At 41.6% G+C, this 24,036-nt stretch overlaps 1 protein-coding gene and 1 non-coding gene across 23 annotated transcripts in view; one reads left to right on the forward strand and one right to left on the reverse strand.

Moving 5' to 3' along the window:
• Positions 1-24,036, reverse strand: part of SVIL (supervillin) — a 230,942-nt gene that overhangs the window by 38,995 nt on the left and 167,911 nt on the right. For 9 of the 22 annotated variants that reach the window (XM_035712993.2, XM_035712994.2, XM_049100238.1 and 6 more), the window contains 9 exons: positions 23,691-23,752; positions 23,247-23,386; positions 21,768-21,863; positions 19,696-19,939; positions 18,684-19,257; positions 17,645-17,867; positions 9,886-10,015; positions 5,820-5,867; positions 5,198-5,275 (listed from right to left, as the gene is read on the reverse strand). In XM_035712993.2, the coding sequence (XP_035568886.2) occupies positions 5,198-5,275; positions 5,820-5,867; positions 9,886-10,015; positions 17,645-17,867; positions 18,684-19,257; positions 19,696-19,939; positions 21,768-21,863; positions 23,247-23,386; positions 23,691-23,752 (1,595 nt within the window). The remainder of the gene's footprint in view (positions 1-5,197; positions 5,276-5,819; positions 5,868-9,885; positions 10,016-17,644; positions 17,868-18,683; positions 19,258-19,695; positions 19,940-21,767; positions 21,864-23,246; positions 23,387-23,690; positions 23,753-24,036) is intronic. The other 13 variants (XM_025464080.3, XM_025464081.3, XM_025464086.3 and 10 more) reach the window with 8 other exon arrangements.
• LOC112670424 (U6 spliceosomal RNA) lies at positions 3,040-3,144 on the forward strand. Its single transcript, XR_003142946.1, has one exon. It is a non-coding gene; the product is annotated as a U6 spliceosomal RNA (small nuclear RNA).

Here is a 24,036-nt window from a genome sequence, read left to right on the forward strand (position 1 = left end):
ATAAAAACATGATAAAGTGCCAAGGAAGCTTGCTTCTCCAAAAATCTCAGATACCCCTAGTTCTGGTGAGCTTGGTAATGTATCTCCAAAGTCCTGGGTGTGGTGGTGGGGTGTGGTTCATGAATCAAAAAAATGGAATCCCTAAATCCACAACTCCATTTCCCAAAGCACTCAGATTCCCCTGGAGCTCCTGCAAGGACGTTGAAGCTGTGAGCCCAGGAATGATACAGCTGTTACAGGCTTGAAAGCTTCCAGTAGTCTGCCAGATGTTTGTCAAGGAATATTTTTTTACTCCCCTCTCAAGCATAATATCAAACATGCAAGTTTTTGCTTCTTTATCCTAACTTGACAACTTAGTGAACTTGGTTTAGGGCCTCTAACTCCTTTATCTGACTTCAGGTGGCTCTACACTGGGGTGAGAAATATGCAGCTTATTTATCCATTGAAAAGATTAATACAATTTCTCACAAGCTGCTATTTAATTTCTGAACTCAAAATGTGAGAACAAGATACACATGTTTGCCCATTGACTTTTTTTTTAGCTTTAAATATCATTATTGTCTTGTTTTTCCCTTCTTAGTTTTTCTTTCCTTGTTTAGAGAAGGATGTAGTATATATCATAATAAGTACCATGCCATTTTCCAGGCTTGTCCAGCATTAGCTAATGATGTTTAAGATTGACTGGAATAGTAAGGAAGTTGGGACAGGAAATGAAGAAGTCCTACCCCATCTGCTTCAAATGCTGATCCCATGAATGTGGTATAGAGAAATGGAGACAGCAAGGGGAAGGAATAAGCGTGTGTGTATGTATGTGTGTGTGTATAAGGCAGTGAAATAGCTGGGAAGAAAGGCAGGTCTTAGGGATGGAGAGAGACTTGGTAAGACACAGTATGAAGTTAGGCCACAGATCAATCCGCAAGAGTGTTTTCAGGTTCCTGCATTGTCACTGATGGGTTTGCTTCTGTCTACCTACTGAGAATGCATACTGCAAATCCTCCCACATGTTGCTGACACAGAGAGGTGACATGAGAAGAGAGAGCAAATCTAACATGCTTCACTAGGATTAGTACAGATTTAAGGGTAAAATTCTTCCACAACTGGAGAGCTTCATGGATAGAGAATACTGTGATCTGGCTTTAAAATTTTTATTTTATTCATGTCTACTTAAGCTAAAGGAATTTTAAGAGCATAGATTAAGTAGTAGAAATAAAGTGACAAGTCAGTCACTTTATTTCTGCTTTTCAAAAATGCTACTGCCATTTAGAATTCTGTATACTGTTAAAGAAATGTGGCTTTGCCCCAACCTTCAGTGACTTCACTCCCTTGTCACTGCACACAGCCTTAGATGGCCTGAAGAAAACATGAAGAAAGATCTTAACTAGGCTTAGCCCTCAAACTAACCATAATCTGGTCCTGCCACCATCTACTAGCAATTAAGATGAAGGGAGGGGAATACAGGGAAATCTTACTCTGGAAGAGTCATGAGGCACATGGGGAAGAAGGAAATGCATGTTAAAGCCCAACAAAGAGACAAAAAGTCCATTTCAACAGAACATATGTCCTGTTGTAATGCTCTGTTTTCTTTCCTGAGCCTCTGCATTAGCGAACACGGATACCAGGACTGCAGGAGGTAAGGAGTCTCTGAGAACACCGACGAGCTAGTGCTACAAAGGCTAGTACATAAAATATCTGGGAAAATTGTCAAGATATAAAAATATAGAATTTTAAAGCTACTTTAATTTTGAAGCAGTTAATCATAAACTACCTTTAGATTTTTCTTTAAATTTAAAAATGTGTGAAGAGATATTCCATGTTCATGGATTGGAAGCTGCAATACTGTCAAGAAGCCTGTTCTTTCCAACGTGATCTACAGACTTAGTGAAATTTTAATTAAAATCTCAGCAAGTTACTTTGTGGATACTGATGAACTGATTCTAACGTTTATATGGAGAGGGGAAAAGACCTAGAATAGCCAAAACAATATTGAAGGAGAAGACCAAAGTTGGAGGACTGACACTATCCGACTATAAGACTTACTATGAAGCTACTGTCAAGCTACAATCAAGAAAGTGTGGTATTAGTGGAAAAATCATATAAATAGATCAAGAGAACAAAATTGGGAGCCCAGAAATATACTCATACAAATATACTCAACTAACTTTGAAAGATCCAAGGCAATACAATGAACATAACACAGACTTTTCAACAGATTGTGCTGGAACAACTAGATATCCACGGCCAAGAAAAAAAAAAAAAAGAATCTAGACACAGACTTTACACCTTTCACAAAAAGTAACTCAAGGTGGATTATAAATCCAAATATAAAATGACAAGTTTATAGCAGATAGCATAGAAGAGAAACCTAGGTTACCCGGAATTCAGTGATGACTTTTTAGATAAATCACTAATGAAAGAAAGAAATGATAAATTGAAATTCATTGAAATAGGAAAGCCTTTGCTCTATGAACACACTGTCAAGAGAATGAGCAGTCAAGCCACAGACTGAGAGAAAATATTTGCAAAAGACACATCTGATAAAGAAATGTTATCCAAAATGTACAAAGAACTCTTAAAACAATAAGAAAACAACCAATTAAAAAATGGATGAAGATCTGAACAGACATCTCACCAGAGAAGACATATGTGTGGCAAATAAGCACATAAACAGGTGTTCCATATCACTTGTCATTAGGGAACTGCAAATTCAGACAACAATGAGGTACCACCATACACCCATTAGAATAGCCAAAATCCAGAACACCGACAACACCAAATGCTGGTGAGGATGTGCAGCAACAGGCACTCTTATTTTTTGCTGGTGGGAATGCACTTTGGTACAGTCACCTTGCAAGACAGTTTGGCAGTTTCTGACAAAACTACACATACTCTTAACATATGCTCCTTGATACCCAAATGAGTTGAAAATTTATACACAAAAACCTGCATACGGATATTTTAGCAGCTTTATTTATAATTGCCAAAACTTGGAAGCAACCAAGATGCCCTTCAGTAAGCAAATGGATAAATAAACTGTGGTACGTGCTTGCTTCAGCAGCACATATACTAAAATTGGAATGATACGGAGATTAGCATGGCCTCTTGCACAAGAATGACACACAAATTCATAAAGTGTTTCATATTTTTAAAACAAACAAAAACTGTGGTTGATATAATCTGGAGAGAGAATATTATTCAGCACTAAAAAGAAAGAAGCTGTCAAGTCATGAAAAGACAAAGAGGATCCTTAAGTACGTATGACACAGTGAAAGAAGCCAATCTGAAAAGGGTACATGCTACAGGATTCCAGCTATATGACATTTTGGAAAAGACAAAACCATCGAAACAGTAAAGAAATTGCCAAGGATTAGAGGGAGGGAGGGAGGTATAAATAGATGGGGTGCATAGGTTTTTAGGGCAGTTAGACTAGTCTATATGATACTATAAGGATGGATATATATCATTACACATTTGTCAAAATCTGGAGAATGTGCATCATGAGTGACCCCAAATATAAACTATGGACATTGGGCACTGATGATGTGTCAATATAGGTTCAACAAGTTTAACAAATGGACCACTCTGGTGTGGGATGTTGGTAGTAGGGGAAGGCTAAATATGTGTGTGGGAGGGGGCCAGAAGGTATATGGGAAATCTCTATACTTTTGGCTCAATTTTGCTGTGAATCGAAAACTCCTTTAAAAAAAAATTAAGCTTATTAAAAGTATGTATATATGTGTGTGTATCTATATAATAAATATAATTTTTATTTAAAGACTTCAATAATAGATCTTGTGTTTTCGAGTTTAATAGGACTTATTCAGAAGAAACAACCCATTCACTCCCGACCCCGACCCCCTTGGCAATAGAATAGCAAGTGCGCTCCAGATTTCAGCCTGTTTTTGAGGGTGGCTACTGCTGTCTGGGTAGGGCTGGGCTTCAGAGGACCCCAGGCGAGTGAGGGGAGAGGCTGCCTTAGGGAGAAATGCAGTGAGTTTCCACGGTGAAGATATAGATGAAGTAGGAGGGGGTGCTCTCTCTGCTCTCTATGACAGCACTCTGTCAATTTCATATTTGAAATGAGGTCTCAGTACCTCTTACTCAAAGACTTGTTTGGTCACCACCTAGTCCTAAAGGAACAGTATAGTCATGACATCTTTAGTTAGAGCTCACCTTGGAGGTAAGAAAGTCCCAGCTCTGCTGAGGAGACAGAGGCGCTCAGAGGGAAATGACCAGGTTAAGGTCCCTCAGCTGGAGGGAGGCTAGAATTTGGGACTTATGATGAATTGGATATAGGCACTTCTCATGGCTATTTTGACACCAGGGACATTCCAAGGGGAGTAAAAAACAATCACTGGTACTTTGAGCTTTAAATATGATCATGGGGATCCCTGGGTGGTGCAGCGGTTTGGCGCCTGCCTTTGGCCCAGGGCGTGATCCTGGAGACCCAGGATCGAATCCCACGTCCGGCTCCCGGTGCATGGAGCCTGCTTCTCCCTCTGCTGTGTCTCTGCCTCTCTCTCTCTCTCTCTCTCTCTGTCTGTGACTATAATAAATAAATAATAAATAAATAAAATAGTTTAAAAAAAAATAAATAAAAATAAATAAATAAATATGATCATGTATTATGTATGCACCAACTGAATTATTCAGCCCAAGCCAGGTCTCCCTTTCTGGGCTGGGGTTCAGGTGAGGTACAGTGAAGACAGAGACTAAGGGGCAGGGGGTCTGTGGTTTCTCATCCCAGAAAATCACTGCAAGCTCCTGTCTGAATGGTCTCTTCCTTGCTGTATCTTCCTCTCCAACCAATCCACACCCATCTATCTCTACCACATCTTCCTTCATCGAGCTAAGCAAGATAGCACTGTCCCTGAGCGGGGGCAGGAACTCTGGTGTATCCTTGGGCTTCCGACTTCCCTTAGGATATAAAGCTTGGACATTAAAGGGGGAAATTTTCCTCTAGACCCAGTCTCATGATTACAAGGTGAATTAATGCCATCAAGTCTACCTCAAAGTCTGATCCAAGGATGGAATGTGTGTGACTGACTCTAAATATATGAAAAACCGATCACACACACACACACACACACACACACACACATTGAAATGCAGCAAAGGAGTTATTTCCCCAAAGGAAACAAGTTCTTCCCTACTGCTCAGAAATTGCAATGAGGCTTAAAATGTGTAGGCATTTCCTCACCTGATTAATAGATACAAAAGACAGGTGTTTATGGGCAGCAGGTATAGCAGGAGAATAAGTAGAAGCATATACAGGTTCCTATAGAGCAAAGCAAGAGGATTAGAGGTGAAAAGAGAAGGTTTATCAGAGCTGGGTGGGGAGGAGTAGAGACAAATACAGGATTTCTCAACCAGAATGTTAATTTTCTCATTGCAATTTCAGTTCTCTTTTTGAGACAGTCCTTCCTATTTGTTTGTTTTCTTAGAGTGCTAACAGAAATCCACACAAGCACAGTAAATATACCTGAGTCAGTTCTATGCGGTAATTACATGAGTTAATGACAAGATTACTGCGATTTCTATGATATTCAGTTACAGAGAGGGGAACCGTGACTTTTGTCAACAGTTTCAGCATTCAACATAAAATCTTTCATTTAAAGTCTTTAAAGTTCATCATTATATGATTTTAAAAAAATTAAAGAAGCAGGATAGTTCTCTTCTCTGCGTAGAGGTGGCATCTGACCTCCAGGTAAGAAACCAAACAGCAAGAGCTTAAAAGGGAACCACCACTGATGAGAATTACACATGGCTCGGTAGAAGTGTGGCTGTAATCTAGAGGACACCTATGTTAGAGTCAGGCTTACCCAAAGCAGATTAGAAATGGCACTATCATCTGCAAATCCTCCTTCTTCCTACAGGTTAAAACAAATAGGAAATATTGCAGAGTGCTGGAAGAATAGGGTTGGGTTAGAGTGTCACAATCATTTTCAAGGATCTTGTGCCTGGGTTCAATCAGATGCATGCACATGCTCACACGGTTGGGTGGCACAAACACCAAGTAAACTCATATCCCATCAGTGGGACGATAATCTTGAATTTGGAGGTCGTACCATCAGTCTTTTTCTCCCTCGGCTCTTAGCTCTTTGAATGGACTTCTTTCTCCTAAATTGTGATTTGGAATGTCAGTGCCAGCAGACAATTAGAAGGTAAATCTGGCAGATTTGCCTTCGTTGGATTTTCAAGAACATGCTCTGCGGATATCACAGGTCTTAGCTTGATTCACTGACCTGATGTCACTGAGCACAGCTGGCTATCAAACCCACATCCATGACACAGGCACAGAGCTGGGTTGTAATGGCAAACTCTGTAAAGGGATTTTATTTCCTGGAGAAAGTCTGGTATGCTGGATGATGATCTTAAACTGTATGGGAGTCACTACATGCCTTGATGTCAAACATGCCAAAATGAGGTTGAAATGTAAAGTAATTACTTGGTAAAAATAAATAAATGCAATTGAGTTTTAAACAGAGAGACTCCTGGCTTGGAAACTTTGCTTCATTTTTCTTGCTCTTTGGATGGAATGAGTTAGCCTGGAGGAAATGGTCTTCACATCATGCTCAAGTGCACACATTCCAGACACCGCGGGCCCGGCCAAATCTACAAACCACATGGCTTTCCCATCTTCGGAACTAATTATATATGCTAGAGAAGCAAAAATGCTGCAGTCAGGTTAGCCCTGCCCTGGACTAAACCAAGAACAGGAGAAAGGAGAGAGAAGAAAAGAAGAGTGGCAAGGGGAGGGGGAGAGAGGGAGAGAGGAGAGAGGAAAGAAAGAACCCAGACTGGTTGTTGTGGGGAATGAAAGAGTCAGCTACATAAATGGTTTGTACTCAGAAGTTCCAAATAATTGATTTTGATTCAGGGAGAATAAATTTGCAAAGCAGGGAACTGTTGTTAAGTTAGGTATTCTTTGAGGGACACCTGGGTGGCTCAGTGGTTGAACATCTGCCTTGGACTTGGGGTGTGATCCTGGGGTCCTGAGATTGAGTCCTGCATGAGGCGCCCCACAGGGAGCCTGTTTCTCCCTCTGCCTATGTCTCTGCCTCTCTCTGTGTGTGTCTCATGAATAAGAATAAATACAAATCTTTTTAAAAAAAGGTATTCTTTGAGACACGACTAGTCTTTGTAGGGAAAAGAAAGTTCTACGTTAGTTCCCCAAATCTATTCCTGGGACAAAAGATATTTTCTTACCAGGGAGGATCCAGAATGAGACACCAGTTAGAGCACCACAAATTTGTTCTGTTTGGGGACAAACTCTTTGATATAAACAGGACACTTACAGATTTTCAAGGCATCATTTAACATTTGTTTTTATTTTTATTTTTTTAAAGATTTTTTTAAAAAAATTATTTATTTATTTATGATAGACATAGAGAGAGAGAGAGAGAGACAGAGACACAGGAGGAGGGAGAAGCAGGCTGCATGCCAGGAGCCCGACACGCGCCTCGATCGCGGGACTCCAGGATCATGCCCTGGGCCAAAGGCAGGTGCTAAACCACTGAGCCACCCAGGGATCCCCTAACATTTGTTTTTAATGTGGCTACTAGACAATCTAAAATTACTTATGTTGCTCACATTCTATTTTTATTGGATAGCAAGGATTTTCATAGGGGCTGCGGACGTGATTTATCTAGAATTCTGTCTCTGTTTCCTGCCTCCTCTGCATTTCTCCAGCCTGCAATTCATGGGGCTGGGCTTATAGCACACAAAAGCTGGATGAAGGCAAGCAGAAAATGTTTGGCAACCACAATTATGTGCCTTTAATGAATTAAACTGTGCCAGAAGTGATGCCCTGACTACATAACCAGCTCTCTTCTTCCATTGGTGGAAGACATGGAATGTTCCAGAGCTTGCTCCCCTTAGCAGAGCTCTCCACTGGCAAGTCTAGATCCAGCCCATGCAGCAAGATCCCATCTGCACGCACCCCATGGTATGAATGTCTTTCTCTGGGGCAGCGCTCAGACACCCAGCAAGCAGTGGCGTCTCTCAAGCACTCCTCGGCTGTTGGGGGACTGTCTGAAGACAGATTAGGTTTCAGCCACCTCACATCTGAGCCTAGTGAAGGTGTCACTGAAATACACTGCCAGCCCTTGGGAAGTAAGAAGCCAAGGGCTTATCAGGGTCCATGTGAAAACCACTTGACCTCAACAGAACTTGAGATCTCCCAATGTCTGCTACAAAGCCTAAAATAGATTGGCTTATTTTAACTTCAAAGAGCTTACTGTCTCAGGCCGGAGTGAAGTAGGTCACTGAGGAGGAGGAAGAGCAAGTTCACTGTGGCTGTGGCTTCTGCAGCGTCCAGTAGCCCAGAGACACACCTTCACACTCAGGCCTCAGGCTGGCTTAGAGTCCTAGTGCTTCCCCCACCATGGGCAACTACAGTAACCACCGTGCACCTTCTGCCTTCTGAAAACCTTAGTCAAGTGGGAGGTAGTTCAGATCTCATCCTCTAGCTCAAATGATCTCTCTACCCCATCTCCTAAGGGATAAGGCGCCTATCCCATTCACTGTTCCTGAGGAACCTAGCTGGCTTTGTGCATGACATCTGTATCTGAATTTTCACCTGACCATATGGGACTGTCAGCAACTCAGGGTTCTTTGCATCTTCCAAAATGGCCAACAAGAGGTGAGTGTTAAAGTCATCATTGAACCAATGATTTCAAGACTCTTTCAAATAAAGTGTGTGGGCAACAGGGATAAATTGAGGGACCAGGGTTTTTTTTGTTTTTTTTTTTTTTTTCACCTCAAGATCTCATTCTTGAAATCCTGATTTTGCACACAAGCTTTTAATATCCAGCTATATTGGAGAATTTTACAAATGGCTGCAATTTAATGTCTTTGGTCATTATCTTTAATAGCATATATGTCTCAAAAAAGAAAATTCAAATTGCTGTTTCAATTTAACCTAAGAGGACACACAAGTGCCATATAAAATGGTGTCAGAATTCCCACCTCACCATCCTATACGGACACCTCCCTTTTATGTAAGTCTCTGAATGCATGAAGGCCACATTCATAATTCCTCTCTTCCACAGATGCTAAGAGAGGTGTAGGTGATCATCCTGGTGGATTTTTCTGGTTGTTGTTGTTTTTTTTTTTTTTTCATTTCTGCTTGAAGACTTTTGACCCTAGAAGTTAGCCAGTGGATGTGTGACAGGTGGCCCACTTGTCCCCAGCCAGCACATGCATTTGCAATCGTAGGGCCAAGCAATAGGAAAGTCATCATCAACTTTGAAAGTGTGCACTGACTGGTCAAGAGCTGGTCATCATTACATTAGTAATTTAACAACCTGTCGATACTTTCATAGATGAAATGCTTGTCAGTATCGATAAAGTATTACTTTTATTTACACTTGTAACATATTTTGCTATACATTCTCAACAAAAGGCAATCCTGTTCATTGTAAAATATGCTCAGCTCAGGATTATGAAAACGATTACTGATCACAGGCATGCCCTCGTTTTGTATGTTTCGGTTTGAAATCTCAGCAGAGGACATTCAAGTCCACATTTTATATGCAACTTATAAACTGCTCATGGTCCATTAAATATTTTCACTATAAAGGTTTTAATAACACTGTAATGTCTGACTTTGTTTAGGAAGGTTTTAAACCAAAGTAAAAATACATACTTTAAAATGTAGGAACTTGCTTGCTGATACCTTAGGGACACAGTGCTGTTACCGGTTTGATAACATCTCAAGACTTTCCCCTTTGCTCGGTTTCAGCTGCTATGTGATAGATGTGCAGTGTGTACCCTAGCAAGACAGTGCTTTGTAGAGTGGTAATTAGTTGGGGCATGCTTGCCTATCTGATGCACTTGCAAGCATGATGTTAGTTGAATGATTTTTCCCAACACGGAAAACATTACCTTCTTCTTGAGGGACTGTTCCGCTTCTTGTATGTGCAGGCTGCTGGAGACAGACGCCTTGCCGTACTCCTGCTTTCTGCTCAGTCTGTTCTTCCAATCTTCTTCACCACTCTTCTTCAACAGCGCTAATCTGGGGGAAGAAACAGGCCAACCCAAAAGAGTTCAGCACCAATCTCTTCCTTTTAACACAACCATAGTTTGGGTTAGTCAGTCTTTGGCCAAAACATGACCATGGCTACCTCATTTTAATCTTTTTGAGTTTCACTTGTTCTTAAAAAAGTCATGTCTGGAAATTAATACAAACATCCCATTTTCTAAGATGCCCCCCACCCCTGGATTTTAAAGTTGATTGTAACACAAAGCTGAAATCTGACCTGCCAGATAGAGATGCATCATCATTCCACCAGAGGAATATGTCTGTTTTTTTCCCTGCCCTTGAGTTAAGAACTAAGAACAAGGAAATAAAGGGAACCATCCCCAGAGAAAAATGTCTCCTAATGACCCCTTCTGGTCACTTTGTGAAATAACATTTAATGACTATAGTTGGATGGAGTACTCCTTTGCAGAAAACTTAGCAGAAATGGATTTGAAAACTTAAAGCATTAAAAAACTGAAAATTGCTTAGTAGCATACTTTTCAGGAAAAGTCAAAAGAAGATGTTTGAGATTTTCATTTTTCTTTCTTTCTAAGCCCTACTCCTTTCCTCCAAAGGCACTTGGTCTCTCCAATCTATCTTAATACAGAAACTATTCTCTACAAACCCGTTTCTAAAATGATTACTCAAACTTTCCTCCTGGGGAAAGCCATATACCAAAAAAGAATCTAATTAATTGAGATTTTTACCTAACCTACTTTAGCTCAATTCTGAAGTGACTTGATACCAAGCTGCCTGGATGCTACAATCTGTGAAAGGCTGTTTTCTGGAGTGTGAGGCTGCTCCGGCTCACTCTCCTATGATGAATGAGGCAGTCTCAGGCATTTCAGTTGGACAAATGTGGGCAAGATAAAAGGAAACAAAGTGATCATTGAATTCATTTGAACTGATGTTCAAATAATGTAAAGATTAGAGGGGAAAAGGGATTACATCTCCTTTCTTCTCTGCTAACCCTGCCAGGCCAGGTCTTTTAAAACATCTTAGTACAAGTCCATAAACGGCATATTGCAAAGCAGCACATCGGCTCTGGCATAGTCGTGAACTCAGGTCCAGCAACTGGGCTTCCATTCCTTGTTGGTCATACTGGGAACTGGACTCGATGGTCTCTTGGGTCCCTTCTAATTTTCCTGACTCCACTAAAGAAAGTTTTTCTAAGCAAATAAAAAACCAAACTTTGCAGTACTCAAATAAGAATCTACTTCCATCTACAAATTTATACACAATCATACCTTGACTTATCTATTCATTTAGTCAATAATGGAAAGTAAGTAACAAAGAAAAGAACTCCCCCAATGGAGCAGGAGCTTCAAACTCTGGACCTATTCCTTTCTCTTCCTTCCTTTCTGCTATGTGACAGCAGATAAAATCTCACACAGTCATTCTACAGAACTGATACAATACCACCGTGTCAGTCTGTGATATTGTGATTTATAATAAGAAATATATATACTCGGTTTTCATCACCTCTTCTTGCCTAGAGCTGCTAAACCCCTTGGAGTTTCCTAAGTGATGGGAACAACAGAGGTGTCTTTCTATTAATCAGGTGACTTTGGGAAAACACTTAAGGATGAGGACTGGTTGCCAGGAGAACCAACCATGTGGTTTGTGATTAGAGGAGGGGGACTTTCAGTCCCATCCCCTGACTTCTGTGGAGGGGAGAGTGGATAGTGGTTGAATCAATGACCAATGACTAACTAGTCAAACATATCTATGTAATGAGGTTTCCATATATACCCAAAAGGATGGGGCTCACAGAGTGTGGAAGCTCCACATCCTTTCCCCATACCTTACCCTAGGCATCTTTTCCATCTAGCTGTTCCTGTGTTTATCCTTCTATAATAATCTTGAGATCTAGTAAGTAAAACCTTTGAGTTTAGAGGATCCTCTAGTAAATCAAAGGAGGCAGTCATAGGAATCTCCATTCTATAGCCTATAGGGTCAAAAGTCTAGGAGACAACCGGGACCTACCCCTGGCATCTGTGTGTGTGTGTATGTGTGTGTGTTACGGGACATTCTTATAGGATGGGACCCTTAACCTGTGGGACCTGATGTCATCTCCAAGTAGACAGTGTCAGAATTGAGCTGAATTGTAGAACTCCCAACTGTTGTCAGACACATGATTGGTTGTAGAGAAAAAAAAAAAACCATGTTGGCAATTAGATAGAGTCAGAATCCTAAGACAGGTCCCATTTGCCTAAAAGTTCCATTTAGCCCTACATTCTATAGTCTGTGATATTTGACAGTACTCTGCAAGCCACCAGGGCTGGTTCATATACTTAAAAAAAAATTCTCAGTGCCTTCAGATGTTTTCAGACTATATAACGATTTCTCTTTTCTCTAAGTATTCTGAATGAGTCAGTTTTGTTCTAATAAGAAAAAAATTACCTAGTAAAATCATGAAAAAATAATTAGTATTTGCAAGAGCTTTCATAGGTTTCAAAGTATCTATAAATGAGATTTTTAAAAAGTGAGTATTGCCAGTATTTTTACACCCAAATGGAAAAGTACTTCTAATTTACCATCTTGTGACAAGAGATATTCATCTTCCTCATATTCTCCTTGCAAACCGGTCTCAGAACCAGCTTCTGTCTCTTACTTCACCTTTGACACAGACCTGTTGGCCATCTACCTTTTTAATCAGATTTGATCCCAAATGAGTTGAGAGAATCCAAAAAGTCAAATTCATCCTCATGATTGGGCTTATGGGAAACACTGTGTTACAGTCTTTGAGGATGTTCTCAAAATAAAGCTCCTGGGTATCCGGAGCAATGAAAACATAATCCAAATAACCATATGGTTTCCTTGGTGTCTGCTCTGAGGAACGTAAACCTGACTTAGAAAAAAGCAATCTGTGGAATATAATAATCACTTTATAGTCCACTCATGCTCTACTGGTTTCAAAAAAACTGGATATTGTTCTCAATGTGACAGATGAGGCGAGAGTGCACACACAGGCCAAGGATTTCATTGACGGAGGTCACGCTGTGTGTCAGGGGGCAGGGATTTTCGGTTCCCAGGTGGGGGTGCCCTGCTTCCCAATATGTGCCTTGTCTCTCTACACTAGTGTTGTTAGCTGACCGGACACATTTTTGTCCAAATGTTTTAGAAACTGCATAGTATCCTGGCTTTCTTATAATGTTGTCCCCCCCACCTCCTCCCGAGATGGCCTTCAAAGAATTCATCCATTCCAAAAACCTGAAATCTTGCTTCTGGATGTGTTGGCAGGGTCATCGTCTGGCACTTCCAAAGACTACAGAGTGAGTAGGATAACATGGAAGAAGCAATGTTTCAATTTAGCCCACATGGCACTTGGACCCAGCCCTAGCTTATGGAGTGTAAATGATGGCTAACTTAAAAATAACATGCACTGAAACTGCAATGCATCATTCCTGTCCCTTCAGATTTCCTACTTGGTGTTCAACAAGCTGAGGAGGGTGGGACGCCTTTCTCTCCTCCTGTGATCCCATGACCCTCTGAGTCAAGGAGACCGCTGTGCACTGGTGGGGGCTGAGGAGCGAAACGTCTGCTCCTACACATGACATAAATTACTGCCTATGCAATTCCAACAACTGTCAGCACTTTTAACATCCACCAAGTCCAAGTGCTATTTGCAGGGCTGTGATGTTGAGAGCCTAGGCATCTGCTTAGTCTGAGGCTGGGAACCCAGTGAGTGGCACTGGCTTAGCCTATTAACCCCAAGGCCTGGCCTGGGGCCACCATGATGTGTGCTTCCAAGGCCGCCTGGGGAAATGTCTGCTTCTCTTGCCCAGGCCCACACTCTTCTCAGCAGGGAACGCTGGCCTGACATGTTGTGTTCAGCCTGGTCTGAGAGGCCGGCCTGCTTAGACCAGGCTCTGCAGGTTCTCGGCAGTCAGGGCTGGGTCAAATGTGGGACACGAAACCACGTGCCCCTTAGTCTTACAGTTTTTCTTTTTCCGTTCCCCTTGAAAAATGCCCCCACATTTCAGAGAATCACAGGCACTGCACAGATTTCAGATAGGCCTGACGAGCACTGATTAGTACTTGTATCAGATCTTGGTCTTGGCTGGTTTGCAGGCCGCAGGAGTGAGCTCATGTGTCTTTTAAATGAGGACAAATCAAAGATCAGAAAAGGAGTCTGCAAAGGGGACAGACATCTCTGTCCCTAAGTCTTAAGTAAATCTGGGGGCCCTCTGGAGCTGAAATCTTGAGCAAGAGCCTCCAGTCCCTGTAGAGGAAGTAGGGACATAGCCTTTGACTGGTGGGGAGCAGGTAGTGGGTGGAGGGAACTGTAGGGGGCATGGAAGCAGGAGTGGGCCTCTATGGGGCAGACCACTATAGGCTGGTAAGGGGCACATTCTTCCTCATTCTGGCAGTTCAACTAAGCCCTAATGCACCAATTTCCCAGTGAGAGGATGGTTTTCTTGCCTCTTTTAAAGGAATCCTCCCCTGAATATGAAAGTACAGATACGATTGCTTCAGTAACTGTGGATAATATTTGTACACTTTTAAAAAGGTTTCAAAAGTTTTCCCCCTAAAGAATTTATTTGACTTAAAATGTTTTTCAAAGAAGTACCTAAACAGGGATGCGTGGGTGGCTGCTCAGGGGGTTGAGGATCTGCCTTTGGCTTGGGTTGTGATCCCTGAGTCCTGGGATCAAGTCCTGCATCAGGCTCCCCAGAAGGAGCCTGCTTCTCCCTCTGCCTGTGTCTCTGCCTCTCCCTCTGTGTCTCTCATGAATAAATATAAAATATTAAAAAAAAAAAGCAGTACCCAAACAAGGGCAACTTAAACCCAAATCATTTAGGCAGTTATGAAATAGTGATTTTATTAATCCAGTGGAAAAAGCCAATTGTAGCTGAAGTATTGTGCTGCTTATGACTCAAACTTGGCATTCTGGATGTGAGAAGAGATGAAGAAAGGAAAGGAGCCTTTGGGTTCATTTCCTTGAACCCCAGCCTACCCGAAAGGAGGAGTGTACTGCGGATTTCCTGTAATTTCTTAGTGGTTACACTCTTCTAAGACCCAGTTATCATATACAAAATGGGGTTTGCATCACCTCTGCGTGAGGGCTGCCTTTGGCATTCAGTGAGGTAGTACATGAAGAATTCCAAGGGTGGAAGGTGACCCCAGGTGCCCCTTAGAATGCATGACTGACTCAACATCTCAACATGCTCACGTCCTGAGCAGAAAAGAGACAGATGCACGAAGCTGAGGAAGCCAGAAATGCCACTTTTTAGAAATGATGAGGGAAATCTTCAAAGTCTGGTCTCTACCTCTTGAAGAGTCTGATGTGAACATGGAATTGGAAATAAGCCATGTAGAGAACAGGTGAATTGAGAAAATGACTGCAGGAGGAGGACAATCTTTCTACCACTGCTGTCTTGCTAACATTTCTGTCCCCTGGTCAGTTTCCCAGATGGAGCACAGGTGGGCTGCTGATGCACCAGTGTGGGGGCTGTGTGAATCTCACCCCACTACCTACCAAGGAAAGCTGGAGCACCTGGGGTTGTCCCATTGACCCCTGTGGGACTTTGTGGCTCTTGGAAAAACAAAACCCCTCCTTTGGTAAAATGAGACAGTCAGAAATTAAAATAAGGTTTAAACGTTCCATGTCATACTTCACATTATTTGGAAAGCCCAAATAATATGCAAAGAGCATTCTTATTTGAAATAGGTCAAGTTTCATTCTTTCTTTATAGAAGGGAGGGATCGGGGCCCCACTTAAGGAAAAATGATCATAGATGGACTGTCAAGATACAGAGTTTTCTTTTTTTAGCAGAGTACAAATAAAAGTACTATTAAGATAAGGGGGAAAAGATCACTGGCAATGTATTTTCTAAGAGAAGTGTCTCTCTTCCTTAATTAGCAGCTATGTTTGTCATAAATGATGCTAATAGAAATACATCGCCAGTGATCTTTCCCCCTTATCTTGACAGTACTTTTATTTGTACTTTCCTGAAAAAATAAAACTGTATTTTTACAGTCCATCTGTGATTAAAAAAAAAATGTTTAAAAAAGTGTCCCTCATCCTTTTTTAAGCATATATTTTTAAAAAGCTCAATAACTGAAATATTCCTTACTCTCATGGTTCTCAACAGAATGGGATCAGGAGTCTCTTGGAGACTGTGAGAAGTTCTGTCTCCCACTGGCCAGAAGATAGATGCCTGTGCACGGACAGCCAATTTTGAACCCACTTCCAGGCAGGTCACAGAAAGATACAGATAAACTCAAATTTACCAAGAACAGGCAGGTAAATCAAGATTTACTGCATAGTGGAAAGGCACAAAACTTCTTCATCAAAAGTCCTAAGTCCCAGCAGACAGATCATACCCAAAGATGGAGACTTTCCTTTAAGAGCCTGTGAAAGAAGGGGGCATATTGATATTTTTCACTGTAATTTCACCCTGGGAATATTTTCTGATGTATAAAATACCTGAAACTTGTGTGTAAGAGATATTTGTCATTAATTCCCTTAAATGATGTCTCTTCCTTCTCATCCAACTGATTATCAGAAGTAGGATCCCTGGGATCAGAATCTCTCTGGTCCTGGTGTCTGTGGAGGAGGCCTTCACGCCAGCACAGGCCAGACAGCTTCCCTGATTCAAGACATCACCGTTATTTAGCTGAAGGGGTAACATCAGCCCTTTCATCTAAGTCCGGTCCAGCAGTCTCACCTATTATGAATTTTAAACAAGTGAAGGCAAAAGTAAGATTTAACAATCTTACTAATTTGTCAGTTGTGAAAGGTTCCATCTATCTAACCTTTTATGAATCATGCTCAAAAAGTTTGACTTGAAAACAGAATGATGAATTTTCATTGCGGCTTGAGATATAGTCTTAGGGAGTGCAAAATGCATTCAGAAAAATCAGAGTAGCCACTTCCTGACAGAGAAAGAAAGCTTCTGAATGATGGGAGGTGCTAAGGAAGGGTCCAGCTGGGCAGAGTAGATGGTGCTTGTCACACTGGAAATGTATAGAGATCTTTTGCAGCCAGTCTTTCTGTCGCTATGACATCTTTTGCTGCTTAATTCCTCGGTGGCTAAATATTTCCTCCAGGTCTTTGTATCTGTCCCATTTAAACATATCCTTTCAATACTCCATTATTCTTTTGAATGAAATGAGGTTAGAGCGTTACTTGATACTGAAATGTAATCTTTCATAGCTATTATCTGATATAAAATTTCTAAACCCAGTTCAGAAGAGTCATCCATCTCACTTTCTGTAGAATAAACAAAACTTAGATTCTAGTCCCAAAGACATATGTCCCAAATATGGGTTTATCTTCATTCCATCTAACACATACTTTACATAGTCACAAAGCAGTGGATGCATTCAATTTGAAGCCATGTGTCTGATGGGGAAAGAGCCAGGATCTCAGCTCCCATCACCGGACAAAGAATTTCATATGAAAAAAAGACAATGGAACCCCAAACAAATGAAGCAAGAGGAAGTCTGCGTCTTTTTCCCTCATCTAAGTCTGGAACTGACACTCCTTCACGGTCACCACCCCCTACACGTCCAGGATCACGACGTCATCTCTGCCCATTACTTGGATATTTTCCTATGAGCAAGTTGTCAGCTCCTCCCCAATAGAATTACTTCTTAATCATTCAATCCTATTACCTTTCTTTAATTGACATGGTTTTGCTGGCTGAATCCAGAATGCCCTCCACCGCTGGCACTTTGATCTCTCCGGCAGCAAACATGGCACATGGATTCCTGGGGTACTTCTCCTGTACTGGTTCTACAGAATCATGCTGCTTCCAGGACATGGGGGCTGCAGTCTGGGTGACGGTTTTCCCGGCTGCTGTTCCCGTCTGCTCAGAAGCAGGCTCCCCAAACTCTGTTGGGAAGGAAAGGAGCACCGTCAGCACTCACTCCTCCAGGCAGACATTCCTTCAGCGACTCACCCCCAGCCATCCGCACGCAGAGTTCAATCTGTGGGCGCAGGGGGGTTACCCAATCTCCATGGATTTATGCAAATCTGCAGCACGCTATACTCTGCGGGGAAACCAAACTGCCCAGTAGGTTACTGCACACAGCAAATGGTTTTGTGACAACTGGTCTTTTCCTGTGTGCAAGATGCAGGAAGTGAGCTTTAACTACACACTACAGAATGTTTCTCCTACTCCAAAACCATCCTTTTACATTTCAAATGGCTATAATCACAAACTAAAACCACTATTGTAACTTATACACTATCATTTTATGTAACTGCAGAAAGAGAATTAAAGCCCCAGGCAGGACAGCTTACTTGTCTGCATAACAGGACTGTGGAAGGAGTCTGGAAATCCACAGACCTGGGTTCAAGTCTTCATTCCCTGTGCTTACCCAGCCCTTTGGGGTGATCAACTCCTAAGAGGGGCTGACACAAGACTGTTATGTGAGTTAATGTGGCCTGAAGTCAGCAAGAATCCTTATCAGGATGTGTAAAAGAGCTCCAGCTATTTTTATTGTTGAAAAACTGATTAATCCATGGACCAGATCAGCTTCAAGGGGAAGAGATACTCAGGGAGGAGGAGAATTCACACATGATTCACAATCGATATGAGTTATAAACCATCCTCCTACTTTAATTGAACATAATCACAGACACACTCAACCAGTCAAGCAGACATTAAAAACCCAGCTGGTTTCTAAACCTTTTGGAGCAGTAACCTACCTCTTAGCGAAAACCTCCTTCTCGTGACATTTTCCAGGTCAACCTTCTCTTCAAAGGGCTGCCTATCTGTCCAGTCTGGGCTCCCCTGTGCAATGCTTTTACCCACGGAGAACTCCTTCAGTTCATCGCCAAGGTGGGCAACGGGAGGGTGAGCTAGTTCCAGGCTACCCTTTCTCGGAACAGCATATTTGGTTTCCTTATGGCTGTCTCCTTCCCAGACTCTGTTCAAGGTAGGACAGGGTGGCTCCACTTCCTCAAAGGACCCGTACTTTTTACCACCATCTCCACCTGCCAAGACTCTCTTCCCTTCTGTCTCGCCCAGCTCTCTCAACATTCCTCTGTTTCCACTGCCCTCAGTCAAAGGCTGCCAGACTTGGGACTTCAGAATGCTTCTAACCGGAGAATCTGAATTTTCCATCAAAGAAGGAAATTTATGGTCAGTGGCACTTGTTCTGTCATCCACAGGCAACTTTGTCCGAAGATCCCCTGCATACATTGGAGTGACTGTAGATGCCATGGTGGACACAGATGTGTTAACGGTAGGTGAGAAAGGAATGAGCTTTCCACTTTGCACCTGGGAGGACACAGTTAAAATGCAAAAAGCCGATTCAAAAATACGGTCTCCCTGAATCTCAGTTTATCTGTTGACACAGACATAAACTGAACTACTACATTTGGTGTCGTTTCATGGCTTATCTTTGCAGGAAGACATATTTTGTATAATGCATCTCATTGATCAAAATCATCTGGGTGAAAAGCAGGTTGTTCATCCTATTTTTCTCTCCATAAAGGACTCATTCCAGATGATTTCAGCACGCAAATTATAAAAACAAGAAAAGAGAAACATGCTCGGCATGGCTATCTTAGGAAGGAAGTCATTACCAAATTTCCTACAGGTAACACTGTCGACAGGTAGATCACCTTAATTTTATCACTGACCTCGGAGACAACGCCGTGGTCCTCCATTTTAAGACCAGACCTGCAAACTAGAATTCAATCACAGCGTACCCACCTGTTCCACCTCTCCAAGCGTGACTGGCTGAGTCTGATAGCGAGCATTCATTCTCCTCTGTCTCATGTCTATTCTGTTTCGGGTAGAAATAGCTTTTGAGACTGGCTGGGATAATTTGTTAAACAAGGCCAACTTCTCTGCTAAGCTTAGAGTGGAGGAGTCAGGTTCACCTTGTTCAGCAGCATCTTTGCCCTCATTTGCCTGGTCTCTGGCTAAGGCTTTGTGGTGAGCAGATGCCTGCAACCTGAAAGGGATAAATACTCAGTAACACAGATAAACACCAACAAAAGCCCCCTGCTAAATTTTGAATATTAACATTCTTCCAAGTGTCATGTAAGTTTGAAAAGGGTTGATTTCTCCCTTCAGATATTTAAGACAGGTGTAGGCACTGTTTAGCTATTAACAAGACCATGAGTAGCAGAGGAGGCGTTACCAATTTCACAAAGAGCAGTCTTTATCTCTGAATTATTTCCAAAAAGTGAATTTCCTCTTTAAGGAACTAAAGTCAGCTTGGATATACCTTATCTTAGAGAGACGATGTATCAGTGGTATCAACAACAAATAAAGCAGAGTCCCAAGGTATTACCCATGACACGTCTAGACATTCTCTAAATATGTGGTTCAGGGGCACCTGGGTGGCTCAGTTACTTAAGTGCCTGGCCCTTGGCTCTGGCTCAGGTCGTGATCTTAGAGTGGTGAGATTGAGCCCCGAGTTGGGCTCTATGCTCAGTGTGGTGTCTGCTTGAGATCCTCTCTCTTCCTCTCCCTCTGCCTCTCCCACTCCCACGCATGCTCTCTCTCTCTCTAATAAATAAATAAATAAAAATAAATAAACAAACAAACAAACAAACAAATAAATAAATAAAAATGCAGTTCAGAGGTATTCTTTTCCTTTTATAGAACTGGGAAATACTATGTTCTGTCAACAACATATCTGTAGAAGAGTTTTGATTTTCACAATTGATTGTAAAGATTCCTTCACTCCTTTAGTGCAGCATTTTCTCTCACAGCTTTCTACCAATTTTGTAAAAGGTACTTAGATCTGTAAGTCCCAGAAACTTGAAAAGTAAAGGACATTTCAAGTGCTGATAAATCCCTCCAACTTCCAGGTGGAGGAGGAAACCTCCCGTTACCTGGTCACAGTAGATCTTGGAAGGTTTATGACAATGTAGGTTGGTGCCATTGGCAAATCCAATTCTCAAACCCAGCGGACAGTATATTGTCTTAGCTCCAATTAATCACCAACTCAGGGGTTTCCCCAGACTAAAGAGCCAGTATTCCAGGGTATCATGAAGATGGTAAGAAAGGCAACCTGAGTGTCTCACATATTTCCGAGGTGTAGCACAGAGCAAGGAGACCAATGGCCACCTACTTCCCCAGACAGACCCCTGCTTCTGGGAGGGGGGGGGGGGGATCTATTTCTGCCCTGCCATTTGATTTTTTTAAATCTTATCTTTGGTTCTTTTGTTTTGGCCCCTCACAGTAAAACAGGGGATATCTAGATGCCTTAAAGGTATATTTTCAAAACATCACAATTCAAAACTTAGTAGTAAAACATCTAAGTTCAGACACCATAAATTAATATTGTCTCAATCCCAAAAAGTCATGGTCTTGTCTCTCTATACATTAGAAGCAGATAGGGTTGTTTCCAGCATGTATTTAGGACTACAAGTGCTTACAAAGACCAGGGTATTACTGGAATTTCAACCTTCATGTTGACTCCTCATTTTCCTATTAATCTTTATTAAGTGCTAGTATTTTAGATGAAGGATGAAATTTCTTAGGGGTGACCATGATTATGAAAAACAAACAACAAATGAATAAGTGAGTTAGTAGGATTCTAGTTCCAATACATAATGTAAGCAGAGAGATGAAACGTTTTCTCATGCAGGCCTACACGAAGTTTGCAGTGTCTCACACACCATGACAAAACAAAATGGAGCCCATTCCCACAGCAACTAGTTGCCCTGATTCGTTTCTCAAACACATGAAAAGCATTCAGGATTATGAGATGCATCTGTTGTCTAGGACTTTTGCCTTGAGGGCTGCATGCAGCTACTTCTATCCAGTACCTGGCAGGCTGCACAGTGCTCTTAGCTACAGTGGGACTAGGAAGTCTTGCCATTACAGGGTGGGTGGCCACAGAGCACGAAGCAGGGATAGGTTCACTTTAAAAGCAATTGCCAGAGAAGGAACATTCATAAGGAAAGAGAAGAAAAGAAGCATTAAAGGAAAACATAGTTTTAAATTCAGAAACAGTACATAAATATTTATTAATATATTCTGGGGGAAAATACCAAAGAATTTGAAAAGCAATTACAAGCTTAGGAAATCAGAGAGGGAGGCTATGCAAAGTAAATGGAATAAGATTATATTTCTAGAGCTTGGAGAAGATTTACTCTAACTTCAGAATAAATGTCCTGATTTTAAAAAATAACTTGAGAAAAAGCTAGTATCAATCACTAGTAAATCAGCAGATTACGCTCATGTTTTAGAACGTTGTTTTCAATCTCTTTTGTAAAAAAGAAAAATCAGTATCCTCATATAACCTATAAGCACATCAAAGTAAATTCGGGGAGCCTTTTAAGGTGGTAATTTTTGTTTATATTTACTGTTTTGCTCTCATGGATAGTTGCTTCTTGGTATATACAATAGCCACTCAAACACTAAAAAAATGAAAAAGCTGATTTGCTAAGAGTTCCTAATAAATACAAGAAGTTTGATCTGCAAACACAACATGGAGTTGAGGAACAGCTGGGTAGGGAAGTGAAGCAGCTAATCTAATAGCAGGCCCATAGGTGTGGGCTATGACACAGATGCCTCTCGGGATGTCCATGCCCTGAATGAGGTGAACTTGCTTTCTTCAGGAAGACCGTGTGTGTGTCCAGGAGAAGCACGAAAATAATTTCTAAAAACCAAATATGAGTTTTCACTTGATTGAAGCAATTATCTCTGAATGAATTACTTTGAGAAATTCACTCTAAACATATTGGAATTGACTGCTCAAGTATGGAAAGTCATCAAACTTCCAAGGATTTTTTTTTTTTAGTTTTTTTGGTGATTGTTTAAAAACAAATAAAAAAACACCCCCAGACCCCTGGAGATATCTGCTGAAATATATATGGATGAAATGACATCTGGGGTTTTTCTGAGAATACACTGGGAGATGGGAAGTGGATAGGATGTAGGTAGAGCAAGCTTCATTAAGCTGCTGACCTTTAAAACTGGGTGGTCAGTACATGGCGGCTCAGTATATTAACCTCATGTTTTAAATTTTCCACTGTAAAAAAAATTAAGAAAGGCACAGACCAAAAAAAATTAAAATTCCTCTAAAAAGAGGTTTTTCTAGGAGATACAATGGGCAACACACTCCTTTACAAAGTTCAGAGAGACCACGGTTAAGGAGAATCCCAAAGTACCAATGTCTCTGTGGCTTTTAACTAAACCATCTCCCAATCACTTCATTTTTATTTAAAATCTTTAAATCTTTTTTTTTTTTTTTTGCAAGAAGGTATTTCAGCTCAAGCCAAGAGGTCACGAGGGGGACTTACGTGGCTGCAATGGCCACTTCCTCGGTGGTAACGGGCTGGGTGTGGGATCTATCCTGTAGCCGACGCAGCCTTTGCTCCACAGCCGCGTTTCTGGAGCGTCGCTTTGGAACATTTTTCTCATCAAATGATTTTTCCATTTCCTAAGATCAGAAATAATGAGGAATCCTTATACATTGCAGGAAAGGACACAGGGGCAGCAGAGTCTCTGCTTTGTTGTCCTAGAAGCCCCCCCACCCCAGGGACCTCCTGCAAGGCACATTTCATTCTGAGAAGCACACACCTGTTAGGGTGTCAGCTGGTGGTCACACCTGCCAGAGGCTCAGCCAGAGGCAGAGGGGCCAGAGTGAGGCAGGCTGAAGGGGTCCCCCTGCAGGGAGCAGGGGCAGCAGTGGCACCTCCCTGAGCAGGGGGACAATTTCCCTCAAGCACTTCGGCACACCTTACCCTGAAAAGCAGCCTTTTGGCAGCGACACTCAGCTTGGCTCGTTCATCTACCTTTTCTTCATCTGTAAAAAAGCCATAAAATAAAAACTGAACATCATTAGAAAAACACAGGTGAAGTCTCTGAAAAGTTTCCCAAGGCTGACCTGGAAATCCTTTGAATATAAGAATCCCTTGGAGGGATTCCATTCTTCTGCTCAGTGAAAAGGTGCTAATTTCCATTGCAATTAGCCAGACAACCCTTAGTCTGGAGAATATTTTTCTGTAGTAATATTTGAGTAATTGAGGTCTAAGAATAGATTTTTCTGAAAGGCATTGCTCTTTATTGTTACATAGTAACGATAAATTA

This window comes from Canis lupus, chromosome 2, assembly GCF_003254725.2.
Source record: "Canis lupus dingo isolate Sandy chromosome 2, ASM325472v2, whole genome shotgun sequence".
NCBI classification, from domain to species: domain Eukaryota; kingdom Metazoa; phylum Chordata; class Mammalia; order Carnivora; family Canidae; genus Canis; species Canis lupus.